At 42.0% G+C, this 26,008-nt stretch overlaps 2 protein-coding genes across 2 annotated transcripts; both read right to left on the bottom strand.

Moving 5' to 3' along the window:
• Positions 1 to 3,961: 3,961 nt before the first annotated feature.
• On the bottom strand, positions 3,962 to 24,991 carry LOC135499445 (uncharacterized). Its single transcript, XM_064790189.1, has 3 exons — positions 24,909 to 24,991; positions 4,500 to 5,162; positions 3,962 to 4,206 (listed from the first exon to the last, which is right to left on the bottom strand). Exons 1-3 carry the CDS (start codon positions 24,970 to 24,972, stop codon positions 3,962 to 3,964), a joined length of 972 nt encoding a protein of 323 aa, XP_064646259.1. The 5' UTR covers positions 24,973 to 24,991.
• Positions 11,302 to 13,264, bottom strand: LOC135499937 (uncharacterized). Its single transcript, XM_064790998.1, has 2 exons — positions 12,648 to 13,264; positions 11,302 to 12,354 (listed from the first exon to the last, which is right to left on the bottom strand). Exons 1-2 carry the CDS (start codon positions 13,147 to 13,149, stop codon positions 12,110 to 12,112), a joined length of 747 nt encoding a protein of 248 aa, XP_064647068.1. The 5' UTR covers positions 13,150 to 13,264; the 3' UTR covers positions 11,302 to 12,109.
• Positions 24,992 to 26,008: the final 1,017 nt, after the last annotated feature.

Genomic DNA, 26,008 nt, shown 5'->3' on the forward strand with positions numbered 1-26,008 from the left:
ATCATACCCTGCAACCAAACTTTTCAAACTCCATCACATACTGATTCCGGGCGTTCGAGTACATGAATTATGAGGTAGATGTATTGTTTCAATCATCGCAAATCTGCCTAAAACGCGAGTTTTCTCAGGTACGGGTACGGCAGTGGCGTGCGTCTTTTTCATTGAAACGACCTCGCACGGCCGGTGTAATGTTTTTGAGTGTTTCTGTTTTTGAGTGTTTCCCCTCATTGTTTGGGAACGCTCAAAAATAGATTGACAAGTTTTTCTGTGTATCCCCCTATTGAAAAGTCGTGGTCTCTCTAGCTGCCTATTGTTTGGAAACACTGACACATGGAAACAACCACAGATGTTACACCGGCACCGACATATATCGTCGTTGATGATGGAGAGAGCGGTAGCCGGTACATATTGAGCACGGTTCACTAGCAGTTCAATGTGCTCATGACGTGACGAGAGCAAATCTCACGGTTGGGGCGGAAATTCGCCATATTGCTGACATCATCGGCGCCAACAACTATTTCTTTTGACCCTGCCGGAGTCTGTCAAAACAATAAATGATTGTGTCTGACCCTGTTGACCACGATTTTGAAAAACTTTTTAAAAAAGGTCATTCAAACGTTAAATCAACTGCAAAGATAATCTTTTATATCACTGAGGTATATACATACGATATGTTGAGAAAAACCTGTACAACTATCGAAATATACGATTACTTGGAACTATTTCGGCTAATCACTTTGCCACCTGCGCGACCTTGTCACTATTGTGGCGCGCTGGTTTGCATACCGCATATAAGAGGCGAACAAAATCTCCAATTCAACATGCAAGCCTTGAGGGTTCAGCGCTAAAGGTGTTTGACTGTGGATCGGCTGGTCACGGGTTCGACCCCCGGTGAATATCCAAAAAAAAATTCCTTTTTTCTTCTTCCTTGTCTTGTTATCTAATCATCCATGTACAGATGTAAACATTTTCATTATCATCATTATCATACCCCGCACCCAAACTTTTCAAACTCCATCACATACTGATTCCGGGCGTTCGAGTACATGAATTATGAGGTAGATGTATTTTTTCAATCATCGCAAATCTGCCTAAAACGGCACTAGTTTTCTCAGGTACGGGCACGGCAGTGGCGTGCGTCTTTTTCATTGAAACGACCTCGCACGGCCGGCACCGACATATATCGTCGTTGATGATGGAGAGAGCGGTATATCCGGTACATATTGAGCACGGTTCACTGGCAGTTCAATGTGCTCATGACGTGACGAGAGCAAATCTCACGGGTGGGGCGGAAATTCGCCATATTGCTGACATCATCGGCGCCAACAACTGTTTCTTTTGACCCTGCCGGAGTCTTTCAAAACAATAAATGATTGTGTCTGACCCTGCTGACCTCGATTTTGAAAAACTTTTTAAAAAAGGTCATTCAAACCTTAAATCAACTGCAAAGATAATCTTTTATATCACTGAGGTACATGTACATATAGTATTATTAGCATTATCAGTATCATTATTATCAATATCACTTTTATCTTGAAACCTTCTGAACCCGAACTTTATAAACTGAAGAACACACACTGATTTCAGACTGCAACGAAGATCTCACCAAAACTGATTGTAACTGACGAATTTCCTAGACATGTCCAAAACCACCTCACAACACTTGCAGGAATCGTTATTAGTGAAGTTTGTACATTCTTTACAAAAACAATAATATCTTGTACTTACCGACGGTAGTGTTTCCAGCAAGAAGCAGAAGAGCCCATTTTAGAAGGACTATTTTTACGGCCATGTTGAACCGATTTTTTCTCGCAAAATAGAGAATTAAAGGATGCAGATCCAAATGTTGCTTAACTTGCAATGAAAAGTGATCAAGGAGATTTCGTAATGAAAATGGACGTGCCACTATCACGGAACAACTTCAGAAAATATGAATCCATCCGGAACTAACTGGTCGATGTCCACCTACGTTCCCGGTATGGATTCTGAATGAATGGATTGTGGCGGGACCAATATGCACGAGTCAATCGAATAGGCCAAAGAGAACCAAACCACTGTTTATGAGACCCCCGAAAGAGTTCAGATGCAAAAGTCGCTAATTCCTTTTCTAGTCTTCGAGCAAACACAACATTCAGTCAAAATGGACGATTTTCGATGGGACCTGGCGACTTCTGTCCTAAAAAGTTGTTTTGATATTCAAACGCATTAATCAGCTTAAGTAATTTATTGCTATTAAAATGATCAATTGAAAGCTTGTACAAATAATGTGAGCATGTTATTTATATTGACTGCAGCGGATCATTACTTAATTCCTCGCGTGGAACTGTTTTAGCGGTTGTCAATATCACAATAACTAGTTGATACTTCTATTCAGTGGTTTTTATTCACTCTAAATCGATCGGCTTCAGCGCCATTGAAGATCCGCGGCATTAGCGTCATACACGAGAACATTTAACGCGACCACTATTTATATTCAGCGTGTCTCTAAATAACCACAACACGACATCCCTCCCACTTAATTACTTTAGTAATTAGATAAAGAAATTCCAAACCAAGAATGTCCTAGTTTTAACTCAACTCAGGTTTGGAGGGGTCGTCTCAAACTCTAAAGATATAATTCAAACTACTTAAACTCGAATACTGATTGACTTATGATTGTCCAACTCTAATAACATGAACACTAATAGTCCAGAAAACAGTCAACTCATAATCACTCAAACCCGTAACGATCATTTAAAATAGAGAATTAAAGATTGCAGATCCAAATGTTGCTTAACTTGCAATGAAAAAGTGATCAAGTAGATAATGTGAGCATGTCATTTATATTGACTGCAGCGGATCACTACTTAATTCCTCGCGTGGGACTGTTTTAGCGGTCGCTTAGCAACCCTTCATATGGTGATGAGTCATCTGCTGCAGTCGTATAATTATTCATCTTCTGCAACGATTTGTTCGGTCTTTCAAGTGTCGTCTGCTCACACTGACAAATATTTGTTAAACAAAGTGAAGAAACTTTGTTCAGATGGTCGAAATGATCAACTTTCGTTCAAATATTTCTTGAGAAAAACCTTAAGTTTGGAGAAAACGTGTATATTCTGGATGTCGTCTGCTCAAGTTGAATGAGTTGTTGTTGTTCGGCCGGATCTTGGGTCCTATTCGGTTGCTTCTGTCTTTGTTTGACTCTGAACAGATGGCCTCTGGTCAAAGTAAGTAAGACAAGGTACTGACAGTCAATGTCACTGTTGGTGATCACAGCTAGGTGATAATTTGTTTCACTTCCTCTGTTTGTACCTAATACGCAGTTCTTTATCTTGCCACCTACGTATTACTCTGTAATATGTTTGGTTTTCAATAAAATTTGAATTTGAATTTGATATTCACTACACTCCGGATGCTGTGGATGGATCGTGTCCTTCCCAATAGGAAGACTATTTTTCAGATGACTGATAGAATGCCCCAGGAGTCTGGGATGGATTGTAGGAGTCTAGGAACAATCGAACAAAAGAACCCATATATACTGGTGTTGTGCGTTAGACATTCGACTTTGATATACAATTAAGTTAACGTGTCTTAAAGCTGTCCAAAATACAAATGGTAATCAATAAGATCTCACAGGGTTGTAAAAAGGTGCGATGACGGGAACTAGGCTGAATATGACGTGCCACGCTATCCCGCGCCAACCGGAAGTAGTCGTCATTCCATGTTGGGCACAGAGGCGGACACAAGTCCTCCATGATAGGGTCAGTTCTTAATGCACCTCTTTGCGTCCTCTGTCATTTTTCAACATGGCAAAACTCAGGGCTGAGTTGTTCAAAAAGCACGTATTAAAGCTCTAACGGCACCGTTAGGTCTTGGTGGGATGAACTGAAAGAGATAACGTCCTTAAGGTTACTTAATTCAACTAAACCGTTTAGTAGGGATAACGTGATTTTTGTTCTTTTGAACAAACGGCCCCTGCTGATCAAACTGGTCGCGTCAGGCAGTAAAGTTCAAAGCGGTCGTCGGCAGGGAGCGACACCTTGGGGAGGAAATAGTTCACACTTGAGGTCAGGCAGGTCTTGCTGGCGTCGGTGAAGGAGGCTGACGCGCACTGAGAGTCCCTGGCACAGAAGTCCATGCACTTGATTATGGTCGGGGTGTCTGTGTGCGTCGTCAGAATGCTTCCAGATGGAATCTTCGCTTTGGAGTGGAATTCAAACGTGGCGCCTGAAATGGAGAGAATTTGTAATAAAGAGGAACGTGTGTTCAGCCGCCCTTCCGAAGCGAAGGTAGTTGTGACTCGAGACGAATGATAGACACTCTGAACCTGAATTGAAAGCTAGTACTATAGGCTACGGCTTCTTTGGACAGGCCGATGAAGCTGTCTAGCGTGGAGGAAAATATGAAGAACACAAGTGAACGGGAAGTGCACGTGTTGTACGATGTGCAAACGGTCGCTTCAGGCAAGGACCTAAACATTGTACAATATGTTTAGGTCTGTGTTGCTGGGGTTGACCTACCTTGTCCTCCATTGTTGTTATTATCACAGAAGGTCTTTGCTCTCTTCATGTCGTCTGCTGTCAGACCCCGGTCGAATAACATGACGCAGCTCATCGATGCGTTCAGAGACGCTGAACGTACTTGTTTACCGAAGTTTACAAGGCTCGCGGAGGTATCTGGCGCAGCGCTCGTGCTTTCCAGCTGCGTCTCCGGGGTGAACCCATCCAAATAACCAATCACATTTCTTGACGATTTGTCGTATGATACGCCAAAGAACATCCAAACACCGTGAGAGAATTTCATATCAAAGACATGTCCTGGAGTACCTCTCCCGATTATGCTAATGTGGAGAGTCATTTTGGGCCACACCCAGACCAGCGATCCGAACGACAAGCTCTTCCCCGGCCACTCCATAATCGGCGCCTGAGTCCCTGAGAGCAGTTTCAAGTACCCCGTGAGTGTGAACCCGTCACGCTTGCTCAAGTCCATGGTTGTCGATTTCCCCACGCTGAAATAGGACGAGGAGTTGCCGGAAAAGCGAATAGCGCTCCTGGGTCTTTGGGTCGGTCCGTCGGTGAATGTGACTCCATGGAGGGTGGCATGGTTGTCGTTGCCCGAAAGGTCATCTCCCTTCGCTTCAGCCGTCAAGGGCCAGTAGCCGACAGGGGCGGGGTTGAACACAGCTGTCAAAAAAGAACAATGAGTTTATTAGAGCGCTGTATAGGAGCGAGGTGGTAGCCCATCGAAATAGGCTTCGATCCGCTATACGCTGGACTTTAAGTAGGGCGGGCCGGATTTTGTTTCCCTGAACCTTTCGGGCAGTACAGTGACCATTTCTACACAGGTTCTCAGCCAATCAGAATCCGATAAATCTGTGTCGTCATCGGGGCATCATCATTTAACTGTGGTTGGATCTTGAAGATGGACTATTGTTATAGCCCTTTCTGTAGGTATGTTGTAGGCAGCATAACTCAGATATCTAAAATCTAAATAACAAGGGAAAAGAAACGCATTTTAAAAATAAAATATAAAGAAGAAAAAGAAAAATGTTGTCCACAACCGGATTCGAACTCGCGACCTTTGAATCAAACATCGTATTCTGCCATTTCTGACGAGCGACCTACCAACTGCTCTAAAGTTTCTAAGGCTTCTGACGTCATGCATTTGTCGAAATCTGATTGGCTGAAAGTCCCTGTACAAATATACACTATAGTGCCCCAAAAGTTTAGGAAAAAAAACACAGAATGATTTTCCCTCACACAATGGATACACAATAGAATTCTAAAACGACCTCGCACGTCCGGCACCGGCACATATGGTCAGTGATGATGGAGAGTGGTAGCCGGTACATATACAGTACGGTTCACTCGCAATTCAATGTGCTCATGACGTGACGAGTCTTTCAAAACAATATTGATTGACTGTGACACTGCTGACCTCGTTTTTAAAAACATTTTAAAAAGGCCATTTAAACGTTAAATCAACTGCAAACATAATTTTTTGGAACGACTTTAGAATTCCCGATCGGAAGTATAGGTCTAAGGGGCGAATGAATACCGAATAATGAACAAGTAGCCTAACCCTAACCCTAACCCTTTAAACCGATTCACAACTTATATAGTGCGGAGGAACATCCGATCGGTAATTCTAAAGTTTAGCCAATTTTTTATATCACTGAGGTATATGGATGGATACGATATGTTGAGAAAAATATGTACAACTATCGAAATATACGATTATTTGGAACTATATATATTTAGGCCAATCACTTTGCCACCTGCGCGACCTTGTCACAATTGCGGCGCTCTTTTGCATATCGCATATAAGAGGCGAATGAAAGCCTTGTCAGTTCAGCGCTAAGAGTGTTTGACTGTGGATCGGCTGGTCACGGGTTCGGCTCCCGCTGAATCTGCCACAGTATCTCTTTTTCTCATTTTCTTTATCTTGTTATCTAATCCTCCATGAACAGATGTAAATTTTTTCATCATTACCATTTTCATACCCCGCACCCAAACTTTTCAAACTGCAGCACATACTGATTCCGGGCGTTCGAGTACATGTACTACCGAGTTCGAATCGGCAGCTGATATTTTCTAGGCTACATTGGGGCAAAGAGGTATTAGTGTCGGACCTTGACTTTTCCAATTAGTCAAATGGTATCCTGAGCTTCAGGCTTTTTATACCCCTTCGTCATATCGAGAGGGATATCAAAAACCACTGGTGCCTGGATGGTTAATATGCTGCCCGTGAGGGAATATCTAGAAAAAGATCGCGTTCCTATTTTAAAATCGACCGAAATTCTGTTAGTTGATATCATTTAAAATCAAGCCCAAAATGTCTACTTTAATTGACATCTTGTCATCCAGCATGAGGCTTGCATGGGTACGACCATAATTAGTCAGCGTAATTATTCGGCAATTTTGTGTAGCTGACTCAGCAATTAATGAGGTAATCCCTGTCAATCAATAAACAAACAAAAACCCTTATACTAAAAAGATCTCAGATTTACCATCATGATGCTGATCATGATTTTCCCTTTAAATTCCATGGCAGAAGTGCTTACAAATAACTCACCTAAGCTTGCACAATTTAATTAAATAATGGATTTCCTCACAAAAATGAGTGCGAACAAGCCAGTCAACATTTGATAAAAAAGAACTATAATTTATTGCCGGCAGGTCCTCCATCAATGTGGCAACAACAGAAAAAATTCTCAACGAATTGGTGATCTGAAGCGTGTGTGAAATAAACACACAAGGTCCATATCACCATAGCCTGGCTATTACAGGCGAAGAAAATCTCCACTCAAGTGCTTACAAATACATCACCTATAAGCTGGCACAATTTAATTAAATAATGGATTTTCTCACAAAAAAGAGTGCGAACAAGCCAATCAACATTGACTGAAAACAACTATAATTTATTGCCGGCAGGTCCTCCATCAGTGTGGCACCAACAGAAAAGATTCTCAACGAATTGGTGATCTGAAGCGTGTGTGAAATAAACACACAAGGCTCATATCACCATAGCCTGGTTATTACAGGCGAAGAAAATCTCCACTCAAGTGCTTACAAATACATCACCTAAGCTGGCACAATTTAATTAAATAATGGATTTTCTCACAAAAAAGAGTGCGAATCAGCCAATCAACGTTTGATAAAATAGAACTAGAATTTATTGCCGGCAAGTCCTCCACCAATGTGGCACCAACAGAAAAAATTCTCAACGAATTGGTGATCTGAAGCGTGTGTGAAATAAACACACAAGGTTCATATCACCATAGCCTGGCTATCACAGGCGAAGATAATCTCCACTCAAACATGAAAACCTCTTTGATTCAACGGTCAGGATGCTGGACTTTCTGCCAGGTGGTCACGGATTCAACTCCCCGTGTATCCAGAAAAAAACGTTTCTCTTCATTTACTTTCTTTATTCATTCATGTACGTGTATATACATACGATATGCTGAGAAAAATCTGTACAACTGTCGAAATATACGATTACTTGGAACTATTTCGGCTAATCACTTTGCCACCCTGTCACTATTGTGGCGCGCTCGTTTGCATACCGCATATAAGAGGCGAATAAAATCTCCATTTCAACATGCAAGCCTTGACGGTTCAGCGCTGAAGGTGTTTGACTGTGGATCGGCTGGTCACGGGTTCGAGACCCGGTGAATCTGCCGAATTTTTTAATATTTTTTTCTTCTTCCTTGTCTTGTCATCTGATCATCAATGTACAGATGTAAACATTTTCATTATCATCATTATCATACCCCGCACCCAAACTTTTCAAACTCCAGCACATACTGATTCCGGGCGTTCGAGTACATGAATTATGAGGTAGATGTATTGTTTCAATCATCGCAAATCTGCCTAAAACGGCAAGTTTTCTCAGGTACGGGTACGGCAGTGGCGTGCGTCTTTTTCATTGAAACGACCTCGCACGGCCGGCACCGACATATATCGTCGTTGATGATGGAAAGAGCGGTAGCCGGTACATATTGAGCACGGTTCACTAGCAGTTCAATGTGCTCATGACGTGACGAGAGCAAATCTCACGGGTGGGGCGGAAATTCGCCATATTGCTGACATCATCGGCGCCAACAACTGTTTCTTTTGACCCTGCCGGAGTCTTTCAAAACAATAAATGATTGTGTCTGACCCTGCTGACCTCGATTTTGAAAAACTTTTTAAAAAAGGTCATTCAAACGTTAAATCAACTGCAAAGATAATCTTTTATATCACTGAGGTATATACATACGATATGTTGAGAAAAATCTGTACAACTATCGAAATATACGATTACTTGGAACTATTTCGGCTAATCACTTTGCCACCTGCGCGACCTTGTCACTATTGTGGCGCGCTCGTTTGCATACCGCATATAAGAGGCGAATAAAATCTCCATTTCAACATGCAAGCCTTAACGGTTCAGCGCTGAAGGTGTTTGACTGTGGATCGGCTGGTCACGGGTTCGACCCCCGGTGAATCTGCCGATTTTTTTTGGATTTTTTTCTTCTTCCTTGTCTTGTTATCTAATCATCCATGTACAGATGTAAACATTTTTATTATCATCATTATCATACCCTGCAACCAAACTTTTCAAACTCCATCACATACTGATTCCGGGCGTTCGAGTACATGAATTATGAGGTAGATGTATTGTTTCAATCATCGCAAATCTGCCTAAAACGCGAGTTTTCTCAGGTACGGGTACGGCAGTGGCGTGCGTCTTTTTCATTGAAACGACCTCGCACGGCCGGTGTAATGTTTTTGAGTGTTTCCCCTCATTGTTTGGGAACGCTCAAAAATAGATTGACAAGTTTTTCTGTGTATCCCCCCTATTGAAAAGTCGTGGTCTCTCTAGCTGCCTATTGTTTGGAAACACTGACACATGGAAACAACCACAGATGTTACACCGGCACCGACATATATCGTCGTTGATGATGGAGAGAGCGGTATATCCGGTACATATTGAGCACGGTTCACTGGCAGTTCAATGTGCTCATGACGTGACGAGAGCAAATCTCACGGGTGGGGCGGAAATTCGCCATATTGCTGACATCATCGGCGCCAACAACTGTTTCTTTTGACCCTGCCGGAGTCTTTCAAAACAATAAATGATTGTGTCTGACCCTGCTGACCTCGATTTTGAAAAACTTTTTAAAAAAGGTCATTCAAACCTTAAATCAACTGCAAAGATAATCTTTTATATCACTGAGGTACATGTACATATAGTATTATTAGCATTATCAGTATCATTATTATCAATATCACTTTTATCTTGAAACCTTCTGAACCCGAACTTTATAAACTGAAGAACACACACTGATTTCAGACTGCAACGAAGATCTCACCAAAACTGATTGTAACTGACGAATTTCCTAGACATGTCCAAAACCACCTCACAACACTTGCAGGAATCGTTATTAGTGAAGTTTGTACATTCTTTACAAAAACAATAATATCTTGTACTTACCGACGGTAGTGTTTCCAGCAAGAAGCAGAAGAGCCCATTTTAGAAGGACTATTTTTACGGCCATGTTGAACCGATTTTTTCTCGCAAAATAGAGAATTAAAGGATGCAGATCCAAATGTTGCTTAACTTGCAATGAAAAGTGATCAAGGAGATTTCGTAATGAAAATGGACGTGCCACTATCACGGAACAACTTCAGAAAATATGAATCCATCCGGAACTAACTGGTCGATGTCCACCTACGTTCCCGGTATGGATTCTGAATGAATGGATTGCGGCGGGACCAATATGCACGAGTCAATCGAATAGGCCAAAGAGAACCAAACCACTGTTTATGAGACCCCCGAAAGAGTTCAGATGCAAAAGTCGCTAATTCCTTTTCTAGTCTTCGAGCAAACACAACATTCAGTCAAAATGGACGATTTTCGATGGGACCTGGCGACTTCTGTCCTAAAAAGTTGTTTTGATATTCAAACGCATTACTTAATTCCTCGCGTGGAACTGTTTTAGCGGTTGTCAATATCACAATAACTAGTTGATACTTCTATTCAGTGGTTTTTATTCACTCTAAATCGATCGGCTTCAGCGCCATTGAAGATCCGCGGCATTAGCGTCATACACGAGAACATTTAACGCGACCACTATTTATATTCAGCGTGTCTCTAAATAACCACAACACGACATCCCTCCCACTTAATTACTTTAGTAATTAGATAAAGAAATTCCAAACCAAGAATGTCCTAGTTTTAACTCAACTCAGGTTTGGAGGGGTCGTCTCAAACTCTAAAGATATAATTCAAACTACTTAAACTCGAAATGGTACGTGAATACTGATTGACTTATGATTGTCCAACTCTAATAACATGAACACTAATAGTCCAGAAAACAGTCAACTCATAATCACTCAAACCCGTAACGATCATTTAAAATAGAGAATTAAAGATTGCAGATCCAAATGTTGCTTAACTTGCAATGAAAAAGTGATCAAGTAGATAATGTGAGCATGTCATTTATATTGACTGCAGCGGATCACTACTTAATTCCTCGCGTGGAACTGTTTTAGGGGTCGCTTAGCAACCCTTCATATGGTGATGAGTCATCTGCTGCAGTCGTATAATTATTCATCTTCTGCAACGATTTGTTCGGTCTTTCAAGTGTCGTCTGCTCACACTGACAAATATTTGTTAAACAAAGTGAAGAAACTTTGTTCAGATGGTCGAAATGATCAACTTTCCTTCAAATATTTCTTGAGAAAAACCTTAAGTTTGGAGAAAACGTGTATATTCTGGATGTCGTCTGCTCAAGTTGAATGAGTTGTTGTTGTTCGGCCGGATCTTGGGTCCTATTCGATTGCTTCTGTCTTTGTTTGACTCTGAACAGATGGCCTCTGGTCAAAGTAAGTAAGACAAGGTACTGACAGTCAATGTCACTGTTGGTGATCACAGCTAGGTGATAATTTGTTTCACTTCCTCTGTTTGTACCTAATACGCAGTTCTTTATCTTGCCACCTACGTATTACTCTGTAATATGTTTGGTTTTCAATAAAATTTGAATTTGAATTTGATATTCACTACACTCCGGATGCTGTGGATGGATCGTGTCCTTCCCAATAGGAAGACTATTTTTCAGATGACTGATAGAATGCCCCAGGAGTCTGGGATGGATTGTAGGAGTCTAGGAACAATCGAACAAAAGAACCCATATATACTGGTGTTGTGCGTTAGACATTCGACTTTGATATACAATTAAGTTAACGTGTCTTAAAGCTGTCCAAAATACAAATGGTAATCAATAAGATCTCACAGGGTTGTAAAAAGGTGCGATGACGGGAACTAGGCTGAATATGACGTGCCACGCTATCCCGCGCCAACCGGAAGTAGTCGTCATTCCATGTTGGGCACAGAGGCGGACACAAGTCCTCCATCATAGGGTCAGTTCTTAATGCACCTCTCTGCGTCCTCTGTCATTTTTCAACATGGCAAAACTCAGGGCTGAGTTGTTCAAAAAGCACGTATTAAAGCTTTAACGGCACCGTTAGGTCTTGGTGGGATGAACTGAAAGAGACAACGTCCTTAAGGTTACTTAATTCAACTAAACCGTTTAGTAGGGATAACGTGATTTTTGTTCTTTTGAACAAATGGCCCCTGCTGATCAAACTGGTCGCGTCAGGCAGTAAAGTTCAAAGCGGTCGTCGGCAGGAAGCGTCACCTTGGGGAGGAAATAGTTCACACTTGAGGTCAGGCAGGTCTTGCTGGCGTCGGTGAAGGAGGCTGACGCGCACTGAGAGTCCCTGAAACAGAAGTCCATGCACTTGATTATGGTCGGGGTGTCTGTGTGCGTCCTCAGAATGCTTCCAGATGGAATCTTCGCTTTGGAGTGGAATTCAAACGTGGCGCCTGAAATGGAGAGAATTTGTAATAAAGAGGAACGTGTGTTCAGCCGCCCTTCCGAAGCGAAGGTAGTTGTGACTCGAGACGAATGATAGACACTCTGAACCTGAATTGAAAGCTAGTACTATAGGCTACGGCTTATTTGGACAGGCCGATGAAGCTGTCTAGCGTGGAGGAAAATATGAAGAACACAAGTGAACGGGAAGTGCACGTGTTGTACGATGTGCAAACGGTCGCTTCAGGCCAGGACCTAAACATTGTACAATATGTTTAGGTCTGTGTTGCTGGGGTTGACCTACCTTGTCCCCCATTGTTGTTATTATCACAGAAGGTCTTTGCTCTCTTCATGTCGTCTGCTGTCAGACCCCGGTCGAATAACATGACGCAGCTCATCTCTCCGTTCAGAAACTTGTCCCCGTCATGGTCACTTGTGCCGCCACGGTCTCGTTTACCGAAGTTTACAAGGCTCGCGGAGGTATCTGGCGCAACGCTCGTGCTTTCAAATTTCACCCGCGTCTCTCGGGTGACCCCATCCATATAACCAATCACTTTTCTTGACGATTTGTCGTACGATAGGCCAAAGAACATCCAAACCCCGTTAGAGAATTGCATATCAAAGATATGTCCTGGATTACCATAACCGGTTATACTAACGTAGAGATTAGAGTTGGGCCACGCCCAGACCATCAATCCGAACAACTTGCCCTGCGTCCCCGGCCACTCCATAATCGGCGCTTGAGTCCCTGAGAGCAGTTTCAAGTACCCCGTGAGTGTGAACCCGTCACGCTTGCTCAAGTCCATGGTTGTCGATTTCCCCACGCTGAAATAGGACGAGGAGTTGCCGGAAAAGCGAATAGCGCTCCTGGGTCTTAGGGTCGGTCCGTCGGTGAATGTGACTCCATGGAGGGTGGCATGGTTGTCGTTGCCCGAGAGGTCATCTCCCTTCGCTTCAGCCGTCAAGGGCCAGTAGCCGACAGGGTCGGGGTTGAACACAGCTGTCAAAAAAGAACAATGAGTTTATTAGAGCGCTGTATAGGAGCGAGGTGGTAGTCCATCGAAATAGGCTTCGATCCGCTATACGCTGGACTTTAAGTAGGGCGGGCCGGATTTTGTTTCCCTGAACCTTTCGGGCAGTACAGTGACCATTTCTACACAGGTTCTCAGCCAATCAGAATCCGATAAATCTGTGTCGTCATCGGGGCATCATCATTAAACTGTGGTTGGATCTTGAAGATGGACTATTGTTATAGCCCTTTCTGTAGGTATGTTGTAGGCAGCATAACTCAAATATCTAAAATCTAAATAACAAGGGAAAAGAAACGCATTTTAAAAATAAAATATAAAGAAGAAAAAGAAAAATGTTGTCCACAACCGGATTCGAACTCGCGACCTTTGAATCAAACATCGTATTCTGCCATTTCTGACGAGCGACCTACCAACTGCTCTAAAGTTTCTAAGGCTTCTGACGTCATGCATTTGTCGAAATCTGATTGGCTGAAAGTCCCTGTACAAATATACACTATAGTGCCCCAAAAGTTTAGGAAAAAAAACACAGAATGATTTTCCCTCACACAATGGATACACAATAGAATTCTAAAACGACCTCGCACGTCCGGCACCGGCACATATGGTCAGTGATGATGGAGAGTGGTAGCCGGTACATATACAGTACGGTTCACTCGCAATTCAATGTGCTCATGACGTGACGAGTCTTTCAAAACAATATTGATTGACTGTGACACTGCTGACCTCGTTTTTAAAAACTTTTTAAAAAGGCCATTTAAACGTTAAATCAACTGCAAACATAATTTTTTATATCACTGAGGTATATGGATGGATACGATATGTTGAGAAAAATATGTACAACTATCGAAATATACGATTATTTGGAACTATATATATTTAGGCCAATCACTTTGCCACCTGCGCGACCTTGTCACAATTGCGGCGCTCTTTTGCATATCGCATATAAGAGGCGAATGAAAGCCTTGTCAGTTCAGCGCTAAGAGTGTTTGACTGTGGATCGGCTGGTCACGGGTTCGGCTCCCGCTGAATCTGCCACAGTATCTCTTTTTCTCATTTTCCTTATCTTGTTATCTAATCCTCCATGAACAGATGTAAATTTTTTCATCATTACCATTTTCATACCCCGCACCCAAACTTTTCAAACTGCAGCACATACTGATTCCGGGCGTTCGAGTACATGTACTACCGAGTTCGAATCGGCAGCTGATATTTTCTAGGCTACATTGGGGCAAAGAGGTATTAGTGTCGGACCTTGACTTTTCCAATTAGTCAAATGGTATCCTGAGCTTCAGGCTTTTTATACCCCTTCGTCATATCGAGAGGGATATCAAAAACCACTGGTGCCTGGATGGTTAATATGCTGCCCGTGAGGGAATATCTAGAAAAAGATCGCGTTCCTATTTTAAAATCGACCGAAATTCTGTTAGTTGATATCATTTAAAATCAAGCCCAAAATGTCTACTTTAATTGACATCTTGTCATCCAGCATGAGGCTTGCATGGGTACGACCAAAATTAGTCAGTGTAATTATTCGGCAATTTTGTGTAGCTGACTCAGCAATTAATGAGGTAATCCCTGTCAATCAATAAACAAAGAAACCCTTATACGAAAAAGATCTCAGATTTACCATCATGATGCTGATCATGATTTTCCTTTTAAATTCCATGGCAGAAGTGCTTACAAATACCTCACCTAAGCTTGCACAATTTAATTAAATAATGGATTTCCTCACAAAAATGAGTGCGAACAAGCCAATCAACATTTGATAAAATAGAACTATAATTTATTGCCGGCAGGTCCTCCATCAATGTGGCAACAACAGAAAAAATTCTCAACGAATTGGTGATCTGAAGCGTGTGTGAAATAAACACACAAGGTTCATATCACTATAGCCTGGTTATTACAGGCGAAGAAAATCTCCACTCAAGTGCTTACAGATACATCACCTAAGCTGGCACAATTTAATGAAATAATGGATTTTCTCACAAAAAAGAGTGCGAACAAGCCAATCAACATTGACTGAAAACAACTATAATTTATTGCCGGCAGGTCCTCCATCAGTGTGGCACCAACAGAAAAAATTCTCAACGAATTGGTGATCTGAAGCGTGTGTGAAATAAACACACAAGGTTCATATCACCATAGCCTGGCTATCACAGGCGAAGAAAATCTCCACTCAAACATGAAAACCTCTTTGATTCAACGGTTAGGATGCTGGACTTTCTGCCAGGTGGTCACGGATTCGACTCCCCGTGTATCCAGAAAAAAACGTTTCTCTTCATTTACTTTCTTTATTCATTCATGTACGTGTATATACATACGATATGTTGAGAAAAATCTGTACAACTATCGAAATATACGATTACTTGGAACTATTTCGGCTAATCACTTTGCCACCCTGTCACTATTGTGGCGCGCTCGTTTGCATACCGCATATAAGAGGCGAATAAAATCTCCATTTCAACATGCAAGCCTTGACGGTTCAGCGCTGAAGGTGTTTGACTGTGGATCGGCTGGTCACGTGTTCGACCCCCGGTGAATCTGCCGAATTTTTTTCTTTTTTTTCTTCTTCCTTGTCTTGTTATCTAATCATCCATGTACAGATGTAAACATTTTCATTATCATCATTATCATACCCCGCACCCAAACTTTTCAAACTCCATCACATACTGATTCCGGGCGTTCGAGTACATGAATTATGAGGTAGATGTATTGTTTCAATCATCGCAAATCTGCCTAAAACGGCAAGTTTTCTCAGGTACGGGTACGGCAGTGGCGTGCGTCTTTTTCATTGAAACGACCTCGCACGGCCAGCACCGACATATATCGTCGTTGATGATGGAGAGAGCGGTAGCCGGTACATATTGAGCACGGTTCACTAGCAGTTCAATGTGCTCATGACGTGACGAGAGCAAATCTTACGGGTGGGGCGGAAATTCGCCATATTGCTGACATCATCGGTGCCAACAACTGTTTCTTTTGACCCTGCCGGAGTCTTTCAAAGCAATAAATGATTGTGGTGACCCTGCTGACCTCGATTTTGAAAAACTTTTTAAAAAGGTCATTCAAACGTTAAATCAACTGCAAAGATAATCTTTTATATCACTGAGGTATATACATACGATATGTTGAGAAAAATCTGTACAACTATCGAAATATACGATTACTTGGAACTATTTCGGCTAATCACTTTGCCACCTGCGCGACCTTGTCACTATTGTGGCGCGCTCGTTTGCATACCGCATATAAGAGGCGAATAAAATCTCCATTTCAACATGCAAGCCTTGACGGTTCAGCGCTGAAGGTATTTGACTGTGGATCGGCTGGTCACGTGTTCGACCCCCGGTGAATCTGCCGAATTTTTTTCTTTTTTTTCTTCTTCCTTGTCTTGTTATCTAATCATCCATGTACAGATGTAAACATTTTTATTATCATCATTATCATACCCTGCACCCAAACTTTTCAAACTCCTTCACATACTGATTCCGGGCGTTCGAGTACATGAATTATGAGGTAGATGTATTGTTTCAATCATCGCAAATCTGCCTAAAACGGCAAGTTTTCTCAGGTACGGGTACGGCAGTGGCGTGCGTCTTTTTCATTGAAACGACCTCGCACGGCCGGCACCGACATATATCGTCGTTGATGATGGAGAGAGCGGTAGCCGGTACATATTGAGCACGGTTCACTAGCAGTTCAATGTGCTCATGACGTGACGAGAGCAAATCTCACGGGTGGGGCGGAAATTCGCCATATTGCTGACATCATCGGCGCCAACAACTATTTCTTTTGACCCTGCCGGAGTCTTTCAAAACAATAAATGATTGTGTCTGACCCTGCTGACCTCGATTTTAAAAACTTTTTAAAAAAGGTCATTCAAACGTTAAATCAACTGCAAAGATAATCTTTTATATCACTGAGGTATATACATACAATATGTTGAGAAAAATCTGTACAACAATCGAAATATACGATTACTTGGAACTATTTCGGTTAATCACTTTGCCACCTGCGCGACCTTGTCACTATTGTGGCGCGCTTGTTTGCATACCGCATATTAGAGGCGAATAAAATCGCCATTTCAACATGCAAGCCTTGACGGTTCAGCGTTGAAGGTGTTTGACTGTGGATCGGCTGGTCACGGGTTCGACCCCCGGTGAATCTGCCGAATTTTTTTCTTTTTTTTCTTCTTCCTTGTCTTGTTATCTAATCATCCATGTACAGATGTAAACATTTTCATTATCATCATTATCATACCCCGCACCCAAACTTTTCAAACTCCATCACATACTGATTCCGGGCGTTCGAGTACATGAATTATGAGGTAGATGTATTGTTTCAATCATCGCAAATCTGCCTAAAACGACAAGTTTTCTCAGGTACGGGTACGGCAGTGGCGTGCGTCTTTTTCATTGAAACGACCTCGCACAGCCGGCACCGACATATATCGTCGTTGATGATGGAGAGAGCGGTAGCCGGTACATATTGAGCACGGTTCACTAGCAGTTCAATGTGCTCATGACGTGACGAGAGCAAATCTCACGGGTGGGGCGGAAATTCGCAATATAGCTGACATCATCGGCACCAACAACTGTTTCTTTTGACACTGCCGGAGTCTTTCAAAACAATAAATGATTGTGTCTGACCCTGCTGACCTCGATTTTGAAAAACTTTTTAAAAAAGGTCATTCAAACGTTAAATCAACTGCAAAGATAATCTTTTATATCACTGAGGTATATACATACGATATGTTGAGAAAAATATGTACAACTATCGAAATATACGATTACTTGGAACTATTTCGGTTAATCACTTTGCCACCTGCGCGACCTTGTCACTATTGTGGCGCGCTCGTTTGCATACCGCATATAAGAGGCGAATAAAATCTCCATTTCAACATGCAAGCCTTGACGGTTCAGCGCTGAAGGTGTTTGACTGTGGATCGGCTGGTCACGGGTTCGACCCCCGGTGAATCTGCCGAATTTTTTTTCTTTTTTTCTTCTTCCTTGTCTTGTTATCTAATCATCCATGTACAGATGTAAACATTTTTATTATCATCATAATCATACCCTGCACCCAAACTTTTCAAACTCCATCACATACTGATTCCGGGCGTTCGAGTACATGAATTATGAGGTAGATGTATTGTTTCAATCATCGCAAATCTGCCTAAAACGGCAAGTTTTCTCAGGTACGGGTACGGCAGTGGCGTGCGACTTCTTCATTGAAACGACCTCGCACGGCCGGCACCGACATATATCGTCGTTGATGATGGAGAGAGCGGTAGCCGGTACATATTGAGCACGGTTCACTAGCAGATTAATGTGCTCATGACGTGACGAGAGCAAATCTCACGGGTGGGGCGGAAATTCGCCATATTGCTGACATCATCGGCGCCAACAACTGTTTCTTTTAACCCTGCCGGAGTCTTTCAAAGCAATAAATGATTGTGGTGACCCTGCTGACCTCGATTTTGAAAAACTTTTTAAAAAAGGTCATTCAAACGTTAAATCAACTGCAAATATAATCTTTTATATCACTGAGGTATATACATACGATATGTTGAGAAAAATCTGTACAACTATCGAAATATACGATTACTTGGAACTATTTCGGCTAATCACTTTGCCACCTGCGCGACCTTGTCACTATTGTGGCGCGCTCGTTTGCATACCGCATATAAGAGGCGAATAAAATCTCCATTTCAACATGCAAGCCTTGACGGTTCAGCGCTGAAGGTGTTTGACTGTGGATCGGCTGGTCACGGGTTCGACCCCCGGTGAATCTGCCGAATTTTTTTCTTTTTTTTCTTCTTCCTTGTCTTGTTATCTAATCATCCATGTACAGATGTAAACATTTTCATTATCATCATTATCATACCCCGCACCCAAACTTTTCAAACTCCATCACATACTGATTCCGGGCGTTCGAGTACATGAATTATGAGGTATTGTTTCAATCATCGCAAATCTGCCTAAAACGGCAAGTTTTCTCAGGTACGGGTACGGCAGTGGCGTGCGTCTTTTTCATTGAAACGACCTCGCACGGCCGGCACCGACATATATCGTCGTTGATGATGGAGAGAGCGGTAGCCGGTACATATTGAGCACGGTTCACTAGCAGTTCAATGTGCTCATGACGTGACGAGAGCAAATCTCACGGGTGGGGCGGAAATTCGCAATATAGCTGACATCATCGCCGCCAACAACTGTTTCTTTTGACCCTGCCGGAGTCTTTCAAAACAATAAATGATTGTGTCTGACCCTGCTGACCTCGATTTTGAAAAACTTTAAAAAAAAGTTCATTCAAACGTTAAATCAACTGCAAAGATAATCTTTTATATCACTGAGGTATATACATACGATATGTTGAGAAAAATCTGTACAACTATCGAAATATACGATTACTTGGAACTATTTAGGCTAATCACTTTGCCACCTGCGCGACCTTGTCACTATTGTGGCGCGCTCGTTTGCATACCGCATATAAGAGGCGAATAAAATCTCCATTTCAACATGCAAGCCTTGACGGTTCAGCGCTGAAGGTGTTTGACTGTGGATCGGCTGGTCACGGGTTCGACCCCCGGTGAATCTGTCGAATTTTTTTTCTTTTTTTCTTCTTCCTTGTCTTGTTATCTAATCATCCATGTACAGATGTAAACATTTTTATTATCATCATTATCATACCCTGCACCCAAACTTTTCAAACTCCATCACATACTGATTCCGGGCGTTCGAGTACATGAATTATGAGGTAGATGTATTGTTTCAATCATCGCAAATCTGCCTAAAACGGCAAGTTTTCTCAGGTACGGGTACGGCAGTGGCGTGCGTCTTTTTCATTGAAACGACCTCGCACGGCCGGCACCGACATATATCGTCGTTGATGATGGAGAGAGCGATAGCCGGTACATATTGAGCACGGTTCACTAGCAGTTCAATGTGCTCATGACGTGACGAGAGCAAATCTCACGGGTGGGGCGGAAATTCGCCATATTGCTGACATCATCGGCGCCAACAACTATTTCTTTTGACCCTGCCGGAGTCTTTCAAAACAATAAATGATTGTGTCTGACCCTGCTGACCTCGATTTTGAAAACTTTTTAAAAAAGGTCATTCAAACGTTAAAATCAACTGCAAAGATAATCTTTTATATCACTGAGGTATATACATACAATATGTTGAGAAAAATCTGTACAACAATCGAAATATACGATTACTTGGAACTATTTCGGCTAATCACTTTGCCACCTGCGCGACCTTGTCACTATTGTGGCGCGCTCGTTTGCATACCGCATATAAGAGGCGAATAAAATCTCCATTTCAACATGCAAGCCTTGACGGTTCAGCGTTGAAGGTGTTTGACTGTGGATCGGCTGGTCACGGGTTCGACCCCCGGTGAATCTCGAAAAAAAACATTTCTTTTTTTCTTCTTCCTTGTCTTGTTATCTAATCATCCATGTACAAATGTAAACATTTTCATTATCATCATTATCATACCCCGCACCCAAACTTTTCAAACTCCATCACATACTGATTCCGGGCGTTCGAGTACATGAATTATGAGGTAGATGTATTGTTTCAATCATCGCAAATCTGCCTAAAACGGCAAGTTTTCTCAGGTACGGGTACGGCAGCGGCGTGCGTCTTTCTCATTGAAACGACCTCGCACGGCCGGCACCGACATATATCGTCGTTGATGATGGAGAGAGCGGTAGCCGGTACATATTGAGCACGGTTCACTAGCAGTTCAATGTGCTCATGACGTGACGAGAGCAAATTTCACGGGTGGGGCGGAAATTCGCCATATTGCTGACATCATCGGCGCCAACAACTGTTTCTTTTGACCCTGCCGGAGTCTTTCAAAGCAATAAATGATTGTGGTGACCCTGCTGCCCTCGATTTTGAAAAACTTTTTAAAAAAGGTCATTAAACGTTAAATCAACTGCAAAGATAATCTTTTATATCACTGAGGTATATACATACGATATGTTGAGAAAAATCTGTACAACTATCGAAATATACGATTACTTGGAACTATTTCGGCTAATCACTTTGCCACCTGCGCGACCTTGTCACTATTGTGGCGCGCTCGTTTGCATACCGCATATAAGAGGCGAATAAAATCTCCATTTCAACATGCAAGCCTTGACGGCTCAGCGCTGAAGGTCTTTGACTGTGGATCGTCTGGTCACGGGTTCGACCCCCGGTGAATCTGCCGAATTTTTTTCTTTTTTTTCTTCTTCCTTGTCTTGTTATCTAATCATCCATGTACAGATGTAAACATTTTCATTATCATCATTATCATACCCTGCACCCAAACTTTTCAAACTCCATCACATACTGATTCCGGGCGTTCGAGTACATGAATTATGAGGTATTGTTTCAATCATCGCAAATCTGCCTAAAACGGCAAGTTTTCTCAGGTACGGGTACAGCAGTGGCGTGCGTCTTTTTCATTGAAACGACCTCGCACGGCCGGCACCGACATATATCGTCGTTGATGATGGAGAGAGCGGTAGCCGGTACATATTGAGCACGGTTCACTAGCAGTTCAATGTGCTCATGACGTGACGAGAGCAAATCTCACGGGTGGGGCGGAAATTCGCCATATTGCTGACATCATCGGCGCCAACAACTGTTTCTTTTGACCCTGCCGGAGTCTTTCAAAACAATAAATGATTGTGTCTGACCCTGCTGACCTCGATTTTGAAAAACTTTTAAAAAAAGTTCATTCAAACGTTAAATCAACTGCAAAGATAATCTTTTATATCACTGAGGTATATACATACGATATGTTGAGAAAAATCTGTACAACTATCGAAATATACGATTACTTGGATCTATTTCGGCTAATCACTTTGCCACCTGCGCGACCTTGTCACTATTGTGGCGCTCGTTTGCATACCGCATATAAGAGGCGAATAAAATCTCCATTTCAACATGCAAGCCTTGACGGTTCAGCGCTGAAGGTGTTTGACTGTGGATCGTCTGGTCACGGGTTCGACCCCCGGTGAATCTGCCGAATTTTTTTTCTTTTTTTCTTCTTCCTTGTCTTGTTATCTAATCATCCATGTACAGATGTAAACATTTTTATTATCATCATTATCATACCCTGCACCCAAACTTTTCAAACTCCATCACATACTGATTCCGGGCGTTCGAGTACATGAATTATGAGGTAGATGTATTGTTTCAATCATCGCAAATCTGCCTAAAACGCAAGTTTTCTCAGATATGGGTACGGCAGTGGCGTGCGTCTTTTTCATTGAAACGACCTCGCACGGCCGGCACCGACATATATCGTCGTTGATGATGGAGAGAGCGGTAGCCGGTACATATTGAGCACGGTTCACTAGCAGTTCAATGTGCTCATGACGTGACGAGAGCAAATCTCACGGGTGGGGCGGAAATTCGCCATATTATTGACATCATCGGCGCCAACAACTGTTTCTTTTGACCCTGCCGGAGTCTTTCAAAGCAATAAATGATTGTGGTGACCCTGCTGACCTCGATTTTGAAAAACTTTTTAAAAAAGGTCATTCAAACGTTAAATCAACTGCAAAGATAATCTTTTATTTCACTGAGGTATATACATACGATATGTTGAGAAAAATCTGTACAACTATCGAAATATACGATTACTTGGAACTATTTCGGCTATTCACTTTGCCACCTGCGCGACCTTGTCACTATTGTGGCGCGCTCGTTTGCATACCGCATATAAGAGGCGAATAAAATCTCCATTTCAACATGCAAGCCTTGACGGTTCAGCGCTGAAGGTGTTTGACTGTGGATCGTCTGGTCACGGGTTCGACCCCCGGTGAATCTGCCGAATTATTTTCTTTTTTTTCTTCTTCCTTGTCTTGTTATCTAATCATCCATGTACAGATGTAAACATTTTTATTATCATCATAATCATACCCCGCACCCAAACTTTTCAAACTCCATCACATACTGATTCCGGGCGTTCGAGTACATGAATTATGAGGTAGATGTATTGTTTCAATCATCGCAAATCTGCCTAAAACGGCAAGTTTTCTCAGGTACGGGTACGGCAGTGGCGTGCGTCTTTTTCATTGAAACGACCTCGCACGGCCGGCACCGACATATATCGTCGTTGATGATGGAGAGAGCGGTAGCCGGTACATATTGAGCACGGTTCACTAGCAGTTCAATGTGCTCATGACGTGACGAGAGCAAATCTCACGGGTGGGGCGGAAATTCGCCATATTGCTGACATCATCGGCGCCAACAACTGTTTCTTTTGACCCTGCCGGAGTCTTTCAAAACAATAAATGATTGTGTCTGACCCTGCTGACCTCGATTTTGAAAAACTTTTTAAAAAAGTTCATTCAAACGTTAAATCAACTGCAAAGATAATCTTTTATATCACTGATGTACATGTACATATAGTATTATTAGCATTATCAGTATCATTATTATCAATATCACTTTATCTTGAAACCTTCTGAACCCGAACTTTATAAACTGAAGAACACACACTGATTTCAGACTGCAACGAAGATCTCACCAAAACTGATTGTAACTGACGAATTTCCTAGACATGTCCAAAACCACCTCACAACACTTGCAGGAATCGTTATTAGTGATTAGCATTTAGTCTCTTGCCACATCGAGGAGTGCATTTTCCTCCCTAGTCACTGAAATCACACACCCAAGGTCTCCCTCTAAATCACGGTGAGCTATATCAATACGATAAACGAAGTATGCAGACTTGATTGCAAGAGAATCGACTCTATGAACTTTAGTTCAAATCCGCCATTGCTGACATCATTGGTTCCACAAACTTTATCTTTTATGTAAGTTTTCTAATAATAATAATAATAATAATAATAATAATAATAATAATAATAATGAATACCGGATATTATAGTGCCTTGTACAAGCTAAGCATGCTCCAAGGCACTTTATAATGGAGTTAGAAGCAAATATTTGGATTTAAAACAGTTTGACAGTGGTAAAACAGATAGATTAAAAAAAAAAAAAAATTAAAAAAAATTGAGTCAAGAGTGTGCAGAAATCTCCCAGCCAATCTACTACAGGACAGGAGAGAAAAAGTGTGGGTTGAGGATTGCTCCGAAGTAATCTTTGCTATCGAGCTCGTTCATTGGTCTGCTTTGAGATGGATTATCAGGTGTTAATCTGCTCGCGCTGCCCTTGGCTCTGGGTGTAACAGCATCATATGAAATCGTGTTCGCTGGACTGTTCGGCAACGGCAAGCAGATTTTAGTGCAGAAATCAATGTGTAGCTAGATTCATGGCTGTTGTGGCCAATAAGATCAGATAAGATGACAGAGGGAGCAAGAAATACGAATTTTCACCAAAAAAATGTTTTAATAAATGTTAATATGTCGAATAGCGTTTCCGTTTGATTTCCTAGTGGCAAACTCAACTTGTTGTGAAATTTATCTGCATACCACTGACGAACCCGCAGTGATATCCACTGTTGCGAACGCAGAAGAAGATGAAGTTTGTACATTCTTTACAAAAATAATAATATCTGTTACTTACCGGCGGTAGTGTTTCCAGCAAGAAGCAGAAGAGCCCATTTTAGAAGGACTATTTTTACGGCCATGTTGAACCGATTTTTTTCTCGCAAAATCGAGAATTAAAGATTGCAGATCCAAATGATGCTTAACTTGCAATGAAAAAGTGATCAAGGAGATTTCGTAACGAAAATGAACGTGCCACTATCACGGAACAACTTCGTACATATGAACGAACATCCGGAACTGATGTCCACCTACGTTCCCGGTATGGATTCTGAATTTATGGATTGTGGCGGGACCATTATTCAGGAGTCAATCGAATAGGCCAAAGTGAACCAAATCACTGGTGACCTGGCGACTTCTCTCCTAAAAAGTTGTTTTGACATTCAAACGCATTGATCAGCTTCAGTAATTTATTGCTATTAAAATGATCAATTGAAAGCTTGTACAAATAATGTGAGCATGTTATTTATATTGACAGCAGCGGATCATTACTTAATTCCTCGCGTGGGACTGTTTTAGCGGTCGCTTAGCAACCCTTCATATGGTGATGAGTCATCTGCTGCAGCCGTATAATTATTCATCTTCTGCAACGATTTGTTCGGTCTTTCAAGTGTCGTCTGCTCACACTGACAAATATTTGTTAAACAAATTGAAGAAACTTTGTTCAGATGGTCGAAATGATCAACTTTCCTTCAAATATTTCTTGAGCAAAACCTTAAGTTTGGAGAAAACGTGTACATTCTGGATGTCGTCTGCTCAAGTTGAATGAGTTGTTGTTGTTCGGCCGGATCTTGGGTCCTATTCGGTTGCTTCTGTCTTTGTTTGACTCTGAACAGATGGCCTCTGGTCAAAGTAAGTAAGACAAGGCACTGACAGTCAATGTCACTGTTGGTGATCGTAGCTAGGTGATAATTTGTTTCACTTCCTCTGTTTGTACCTAATATGCAGTTCTTTATCTTGCCACCTACGTATTTCTCTGTAATATGTTTGGTTTTTAATAAAATTTGAATTTGAATTTGATATTCACTACACTCCGGATGCTGTGGATCGATCGTGTCCTTCCCCATAGGAAGACTATGTTTCAGATGACTGATAGAATGCCTCAGGAGTCTAGAAACA

Source organism: Lineus longissimus, chromosome 15, assembly GCF_910592395.1.
Source record: "Lineus longissimus chromosome 15, tnLinLong1.2, whole genome shotgun sequence".
In the NCBI taxonomy this organism is placed as follows: Eukaryota; Metazoa; Nemertea; class Pilidiophora; order Heteronemertea; family Lineidae; genus Lineus; species Lineus longissimus.

Bases quoted from the DNA above. Each gene is read 5' to 3' on its own strand.
- LOC135499937 (XM_064790998.1), bottom strand. From the start codon at position 13,149: ATGGACTTGAGCAAGCGTGACGGGTTCACACTCACGGGGTACTTGAAA. The intron at 12,355-12,647 runs GTAGGTCAACCC...TCTCCATTTCAG, and splicing joins TAACAACAATGGGGGACAAG to GCGCCACGTTTGAATTCCAC.
- LOC135499445 (XM_064790189.1), bottom strand. From the start codon at position 24,972: ATGGCCGTAAAAATAGTCCTTCTAAAATGGGCTCTTCTGCTTCTTGCT. The intron at 5,163-24,908 runs GTAAGTAACAGA...CTTTTTTGACAG, and splicing joins TGCTGGAAACACTACCGCCG to CTGTGTTCAACCCCGCCCCT. The intron at 4,207-4,499 runs GTAGGTCAACCC...TCTCCATTTCAG, and splicing joins TAACAACAATGGAGGACAAG to GCGCCACGTTTGAATTCCAC.